Genomic DNA, 8,212 nt, shown 5'->3' with positions numbered 1-8,212 from the left:
CCACTACCACAACCCGGGCATAGAAAACAAGGTGCAACCGCACACAAACAACCCTCCGCCTTCTCAGGTAGGATTTGGAAGGGCCCATCAATAGGATCTCTATCAAGGAAAGACCAACGGGCTACCTGAGTCGATTGGATGGCACAGGCGACTGCCGAGAGAAAGGTAAGGGGCAGTGGGATGCCCCATGCGGGCTATGCTGACTCTGTCATGAATGACGGATATGGATCCCATTCGAACATATCTGATAAAGAGCTCCTCAAACCCACCACTCGAGTCATCAAGGTATCGTTACCAAACCTTCTTACTTTATTTTATTTTCTAAATGCATGATCATTCATTCATCCTTTCTCATACACGCATTCACACATTCATCCATGCAATCATTCATTCATCTCATACATCCAAAGCATTGCATATGCAATTCATGCATCACAACCCTTCATCCATCCAATCATTCATTCATCCCATACATCCAAAGTGTTGCATATGCAATTGATGCATCACAACGCTTCGTGTTGCATCATGAAGCGGTAGTCGTCTTATTCGACATGACCGATGACTGACCGGGGTTCGAAGGCCGGCCTACGAAGGGCTCTAGGCTGCCTCACGTCAAACAGAGTTGGGGAAGAAAACACATATGAGCCCCAGCGGCCCTCGCCTGATCTGCTTAGAAGCAGATAGGGTCATCTCGACCTTCTTGTTCAATACTAGCCTCGAGCCATGCCCACAGAATCTCCATCGAGGGGAGACCAGCGGGCCACCTGAGTCGATCTCTAGAATGGCTCAGGCATCTACCGACAGGCGGGTTAAGGAGCAGTGGAATGCCACATAAAGGCTATGCCAACCCTGTTTACGAACGACAGACCTAGATTCCACTCGGACATACCTGTTAGAGAGCTCAATGAGCGCGTCACTCGAGCCGTTGAGGCAAGCGACGTTAGCTTAGCCCCTCCGGTTGCAGAAACCGCGGATGGGGTAACGCACAAAACTAGACCAACCCCTCGGCCACGCCTAACACTTGGGTCCGCACTCCGTCGCGCCCGACCCCCGGTCGCGCCCGATGATAAGTCATAAAATCCCCTAGGCGATTCTACCCGAATCGCTCGGGGGCTACACCCACCGGGTGTGCTCACGCGCACCCATTGGTAAGTCAAAAAAATCCCCTAGGTGATTTCTAGGACCACCAAAGCCACACCCCTTGTTGGGCTCCGCCTCGTCCGACCCCCTAGGGTTGGCTCCGCCTCGTCCGACACCTGAGGGTTGGCTCCGCTTCGGCTGACGCCTAGGTCCACGCTCTGTCGCGCCCGACGCCTGGGTCCGCGCTCCGTCGCGCCCGACGGTGACTTATGAGCTTACACCCATCTGTTGCTCTCGTACAATGAGTATAAACAGCCCCTTCATGACTTCATAGAAGTCCCAAAAGGGCTCGGTGGCTCCTGTCGGGTTCATAAACCCAAGGTCCCCTATGGGCCCGCTTTCCAGCAAAAGCATGGCCCAACAGACGGCATTACAACAACGTACGACTCCTGGGCCAGCCCTGATAAATAACGACGGGCCGGAAGAGCAATCCAGTCTTCGACCAGAAGGGCGATCCGGTCTCTGACCAGAAGGGCGATCCAGTCTCCGACCGAAAGGCCTGGCCAAGGAGGGGACAACGCTCGCTTCCGACTCCGATCCGCTTTTTCGATTGGGAATACGCCAAACCTCTGCTTACAGCTCTTCTCCGACCGACGCGGTCGGAGCCGACTGGGAACAACCGACCGGGGACGCCCAAGTAGAGCAGATAAGGCGAGACGCTCAAGTCAACCTCAATACCGAGGTTCGTACCCTACATACCTGCAGGACAGTACTGTCAGACCATACCACAAGGGTGTTATGCAACCTTTCAGACATATTAGAACACGAACATTGTTGTGGGCACCGTCATTTGTCCTATAGTATGGTAGGCGTCGATATTTGCCAAACCAGAAGAACACGATGTAGCCTGCCACATGCATCTGGGCGTCAACAGTATTGTGAGCGTCGACAAATTGTCTTGTACCCGACGGCGTGGGCAACAAGACTAAATAGCACACACACTCTTTTTTCTCTCTCACTTGTAAGGCCATCCTCTTCACCTATAAAAGGGAATGCACTCTCTCCCAAAAGAGGACAGTCATTCCGACTCTCTCTGCTAAGCTTTAGATGTTCAGAGCATGGAACAGTTCCACAGCTCTAGAACTCTAAAAGCTACGTAGTGTGTACATTCCAATACTTAGCGCACGTTAGAGCTCCCGTCACTCTTGGCCCTTCGGTTCAGAGTCCGACCGGACCTTTAACACCCCTATTTCTTTTCCCACTCGTTTGTAGCCCACAACAAACTTCGAGCACCTGAGCTCAGGAATAAAGTCGCCGACCGACTGGAATTGGACGTAGGGCACGTTGCCTGAACCAGTATAAACTCTATGTCATTGAGTGCTAAGCCACATCCGATCACAATATACGCCAAAATTACAAATATTTACTCATTGATCACTTCTCGCACCGACACTCTTGGACTAGCAATCGTACTCTTGGACCAGCAATCGTAGTAGCCCCACACGTTAGATGTTAAAACCGTGCCTCCCTTAATTTAACCGTGTCAGATGAGCTAAAACTTCTCTTCTATATTAAAATGTAAAGTCCCATTTATCCCCTAAACTTCGCTGAATTTAAAAACAATTTTGAATTCCAGACAACGTTCCCTTCTTAACTCACTCTGGAGATGGATGGAGTCACTGCATACAGGGCGCCGCGTCATTGACTCCTCCAGCCACCATGCATACATCTCCCAGTTCAGGGACGCCAGAGACCTGATTCTCTGTGACGGCAGGCAGCTAGCAGTCATTGGCCTTTAAACAAAAATACGGAGTAACAGCTCGATCTGCAGCTTAAAACCTCCAATGTCCGTTTTCACCGAGTAAATTTTTCAATAATCTGCAAATTGAAATGTACAATGTTCTTTTTCAACAAAAATTACACCATGGGAGGAACCAATCAGCCTAATGTGTAATGTCAAACAGGTTGCACTAACAACAGTCAACAGATACCCTCAACCTCTGATTGTCACTTTCCAGTTCCTACCAACTTCTGAAATCTGTCAAAATCTGGAAATAAAAATGTGTCCTGCCTTAGGAAGCTTTGTTAGCAGCAGGATTTCTTCCAAATTGTATGATCATTGGTTTTCCTTTGAACACATAGCCATGCGCTAGATTCTGCAAAACCATAAATGAGATATTTTTAAGCACTTATGGTTCTCATGGAATCGATAACGAAGAGTCATGTAAACAGCTAAAATTATATAGAATACTCCTTGGGTGGCAAAAGAAGATGATGTGTGCTCTTAAGACAAATCATGCAATCTCTTGATTTTCTTTTTGGCTTTCTGCAACATCTAGCTGTCTAATGCGCTCAGGTTGTAGAACATGTTTGGTTTCTTACAAAACCGCGCCGTCTGCCACAACTCCGACACCGCAGTTTTGAAAGTGTTTGGTTTGTCGCCAGATTAAGGCGCCCCCACAACTCGCCAACGCTATTCAAGTCATTTTTTACGCCAAACCTCGCCGAAACTGTGGCGAGCGATTTGATCACCAAACTTTTGGCGCAGCCGCGACTTCGGCACGGCATCCGTAGGCGGCGTCCAAACAGAGCCATAGTCCCAAAATTAGATAAATTAGCAATGACCTCATACTGTGCAACATTACAAACAAGACATCATGTCAATAACAAAATCACTAACCAGGGCACGTTGAGCAAGTTCAACCGTGGGAAATGTGACAAAGGCTTGGCCACGCATCCGACCTTCCTACAACAGGATTAAAGAAAAAAAAGACAATGAGGAGCACAGTGGCACCAAAAAGCAGAACTTGACAGTAACCAATGACAGCAGCTTTCCAAATAATTTTCACTATGAAAAGTAGCTTGTAGATTTTTGTCAAAACAAGTATATTTTTGGATAACTTTAAGGGACTAAGTCGATAACATACCTGCATTAATTTTATACTTAGACCCAACCTTGCACTGTCCATGCTTTCAAATACAGAGCCTGAAGAGAGAAGTTAAAAAAGAATACCTTAGTGACAAATTGAGAAAATACTGCAGTGAATGAAGAAATCTTTCTTCGATACTCCTCGTTTGGAAAAAAAAGTATTAACAACGATGCAAATACAGGATATGCGACAAAACAATACAGGTTAAAAAAATGCAGCATCGTCTAGCTCTTTGTTACGCATGATGATGTTTAGAATCTTAAGCACAAATGCAGTTAACATGAAAGCATGTTGACTGAATTAAACCATAGTTCTGATGATGGTGCATGCTTGCAGCCAGCTCTTTCATTCATAGCAGCAATTGATGAAGAACCATTTACTAAGCCAAGGAGCACACAAGCATGGTCATTGATTCCTAGGTAACAGATCTTTGACCTAGCCTATCTGCACAACCTCATAGCACATCTTAATCCCCTCAGCAATACATAAAACTAAGTCATTAAATTTAAGGTATGCCTACAATCAACAGACAAGATTGCTCGGATTCCTACTGGGCCTGAGTTGCACAAGTTGGAATAAATCTCAACCTTATCAGTTAATCATTATATTTACAAACCCTTTAAAGGTAACGATTAGATCCCTAAAATTTTTCATCTGGAACAAATAACAAAGCAAGGCCCTGAAAAGACTCGGTCTCTGACAGCCTTACCAAAGACATAGTAGAAGTCATCATGAGTGACATCCTTTGCCAAGTTCTTAATGTACAAAACACTGGCAGGATTTCCTGGAGTGTAATTCTGCAAAATAGCATAATGTTTGAAGTTGATTCAGCGGCCAGTAAACAACTTATGACCTAAGGAAATATAAATGTTGCTTTACGTATCAACATCCTTTATTCTTTGAAATTTCGGACTACCATCATCAAGATCAAGGGGAAGGAAACAACTCACCAACTGATGATACATTCATAATAATCACTTAATTCACAAATATATATGTTGCCAGGATTGTCCATTAATAGGATGCTTGGTTTGAGTAATCACTCCATTCTAGAAGAGGTGGTGCATCATGAGTCCATTCCTCAAATTTGGTGGAATGACTCCATTCCTCATACTAGTACTAATTGTTAGCTTGTGAGGAATGAGATGATGATGGATCAATCAATCCATTCCACAAACCAAACAAAAAAGTGAGGAATGGAAAGATGACGGACTAAATCATTCGTCAAACCAAACACCCTATAAATATCTGTGCAAATGACATGGTAGTACTACATAAGCAATGTGTACCTTGAACATAGGAAGGGATAAAATCTCCTCTGGTGGTAATTTCTCTCTCGACATTTCCTGAGGTGTGACAAAATGTTTCTCTTGAAGTTGTTCATGAGTTGAATCAGGTTCATTTTCAGTCATACTTTGGACAGGTGGTTCCTTCTGTATAGGCTTAGCGGCAATTTTTATCTGAAGAGAACCATTGCATCAGCAAAAAAGATAAGACACTTGACTTTTCAGCCAATGAGTAATAATCAATAAACAAAGAGTAGTTAACCTGAAGTACTGGGTTTTTCTTTTTGATCACTTGAAGCTCATTAGAAACCAATGCAACAGGTTTCACTCCCACTGCTTCATGAGCAACACTTTTATCAACGGCAGGACCAACAATTGCTTCATTCTTTGCACGTTTGCTTTTCCGTTTATCAATATCTTCCTGCGATGGATAAAACATGCATGAATGATTTAATAAAGACACTACAAGGTTAAACTGGAAACACAGAAGTAGCAAGTACATCAGATGATTCTAACTCAGACTCATCACTAGACAAATCAGCCGTATGAAGCTCCCCGGTGGTAGTAGATTGCAGTAGTGGCTGAGGATGAGGGGTAACAGGCACTTGCGATGGTAGCGGTGGAGTAGGCAATGCCATCCGAAATGGAGCAGGAAGGTTCATCTTGTTCATTAAATGCAGGACCTGTTTGAAGAAAAATGATTTGATCAAAATGCATCTATACACGCAGAATACGAAAAAAATAGGCAGAGGCATGCCTTGCAAGTTGTAACAATGGATGCATAGGGTGGAAATCCTAATAAACCTGGTTATAGAATCGAGGGACGGCAATCAGGGCATTGACAATATTTGTCAATATGTTTCCATCTGGTGGTGGATATGCATACCTAAAAATTGTAGGGCACTCAAATCAAGCTCAAGAAAGTGACGTGTATTAGGATTGCCAACAGTAGAAAAGGCTTCAGCATAGAATGGCAGTCAACAGGTGCCTGATTGCAAAACTTTGCAACATAGTAATAGAAGTGAATCAACTAAGTCAGCATACAGTAGCATAGAATTTATGCTAGTTTGATTTTGGTTACTTTCCAGAAAAATCGTAAATGCGAATGGACCATATAGACTTTGCATGATAGCACATAGGCCTTAGACTGAGGAATATTGTTTCAAATAAATTCAACTAGTTCACAATCTGACATAGATAACTCAACCCATAAATCTCAACAACCCAAGAATTCTGTTGAGAGAGAGAGAGAGAGAGAGAGAGAGAAAGATTCATGATTAGCAAAAAGAATTATGTGTAGGAATATGCGGGTAAGCTTTGTCTTAAATTTTTTAGGAATCTAAATTCTCAGTAGCAGACAGCAAGTCAATCTCTTAACTACTAAATGAATGTCTGTTGAGAACAATAATATATCATTGCAGGACAAGTAATCACAAGAGCTAAGAAACAGCTAAGTATCTTGAAGCGAGTATCAAAAGATAATGAAGTGAAATAATTATGCAGTGAACTAATAACATACTCAAGGTGCGGAGGGAATGGATAGTCCACACCAAGCTTGGAGGCAATTGGTTCAGCAGTCGATGTGTGATCCTTCTGGTTTTGGGAACTAATACTTGGTACCTGGGACGCCCCATGCACTAATTGGTCCTGATGCTTCAGGTGAGAATCATTTGCATTTGGACGGTTAGCTCGCTCGACAGTCAACACTTTCCCCAGAAACCTCAACCTGCAAAGCCAACCCTTAGCGAACAAGGCAATGCTTGACATATGAGTTGAGATGAGCACAATGGGGCATTTGAAATGAGAAGACGTGGTTAGTTCATGCAGCTAAGAAAGGGAGTCTAAGTAACCTAACAGATCGCGTGATTGACGAAGCAAACCTGTTCAAGAGCGAATGTGCGTGACTGGCTGCCGCCTCATCCCTAAAATCTACGAATGCACAATTCCTCAACCTGCAATAGACCAACAAAATGGTTTTAGAAACTAAACAAACATAATATTCCTCAGCCAGCAACAGACCAACAAAATGGTTTTAGCAACCAAATAACATAGGAGACAGCTCGGTATACATACTTGACCAAATATAAATGAGACATATCTATGACACACTAGGCCATTCCAGCAATCACCTAAGCAGTTATATTAGATACAACCACGCACTACTGTAACTAATTCAACATGTGAAGCACCAATCGAAGGGTATTTAAGCAAGCGACAAGATGAGAGAAGTACTTTCCACCGGAACAGGGGCGGACGGATGTGGCGCCGTAGTGGGAGAAGAGGCGGGATAGCATCTCCTGCGTGATAGCCTCTGGGAGGTGCCGCACCAGCAGCGTCGCCGCCCCCGCTGGAGCGGGCCCCTGCTGCTGCTGCTGGTGCAGAGGCGGAGGAGTTGCCGGGTAGGGTGTTGTCGGGGGAGGAGGTAGCGTGTGCGGTGGCGGCGGGAAGGACGCCATCGGAGTTGACGTCGGTGACTTCACGACGCTGTATTGGAGTGGGGTTGTTGCCAGGGCGGGGCACTCCGGTCGGGGGCTCAAGCGCCGGTTCTGGCGTAAGGAATTCGGGCGCTCCTTGTAGGTGGTGTTCGTGGATGGCGGCCAGCTCCTTGGCCAGAGGGCCACCTCGGTGCTCGGGCGGCGGCCGGGGGCGGCTGTCGCCGGTCCGGAGTAGGTTCCCCGGTCGGGGGGGTGCCGGGTGCGGTGGCTCGGTTGCTTCGGACGAGTGAATGGTGCCGTTTGGGCCAAATTTATTGTGGGCTACGAAGTAGTAAACTTTTGTTTGGGCCGGATTTCAGAGTCCTTGCGTCTATCTGGACTATCCGCTGGGCCCGCCACTGGCTGTGGCTCGACGGCAGGCAGGCGTGTTCTGGCCCGGCCGGAGGCGGAAGGGGGGAGCCTCCAGACAACTAGTGTATAT

At 45.7% G+C, this 8,212-nt stretch overlaps 1 protein-coding gene across 1 annotated transcript; it reads right to left on the bottom strand.

The window, feature by feature from the left end:
• Positions 1-2,904: 2,904 nt before the first annotated feature.
• Positions 2,905-7,889, bottom strand: LOC136499735 (U11/U12 small nuclear ribonucleoprotein 65 kDa protein-like). The gene is made up of 11 exons (XM_066495285.1): positions 7,529-7,889; positions 7,177-7,248; positions 6,816-7,022; positions 6,101-6,182; positions 5,797-5,979; positions 5,559-5,717; positions 5,300-5,470; positions 4,720-4,807; positions 4,008-4,066; positions 3,761-3,826; positions 2,905-3,236 (listed from the first exon to the last, which is right to left on the bottom strand). The coding sequence occupies exons 1-11, from the start codon at positions 7,750-7,752 to the stop codon at positions 3,153-3,155; spliced, it is 1,395 nt and encodes a 464-aa protein (XP_066351382.1). The 5' UTR covers positions 7,753-7,889; the 3' UTR covers positions 2,905-3,152.
• Between the last annotated feature and the right edge of the window lie 323 nt (positions 7,890-8,212).

The sequence above is a fragment of the Miscanthus floridulus genome, chromosome 1 (genome assembly GCF_019320115.1).
Source record: "Miscanthus floridulus cultivar M001 chromosome 1, ASM1932011v1, whole genome shotgun sequence".
NCBI lineage: Eukaryota > Viridiplantae > Streptophyta > Magnoliopsida > Poales > Poaceae > Miscanthus > Miscanthus floridulus.
Note: the sequence above shows the minus strand (reverse complement) of the source record. Positions and strands in the feature narration are given on the sequence as shown.

Bases quoted from the DNA above. Each gene is read 5' to 3' on its own strand.
- LOC136499735 (XM_066495285.1), bottom strand. From the start codon at position 7,752: ATGGCGTCCTTCCCGCCGCCACCGCACACGCTACCTCCTCCCCCGACA. The intron at 5,980-6,100 runs GTTTATTAGGAT...TTCTTCAAACAG, and splicing joins TCCCTCGATTCTATAACCAG to GTCCTGCATTTAATGAACAA. The intron at 5,471-5,558 runs GTTAACTACTCT...GGTTCTCTTCAG, and splicing joins AGAAAAACCCAGTACTTCAG to ATAAAAATTGCCGCTAAGCC.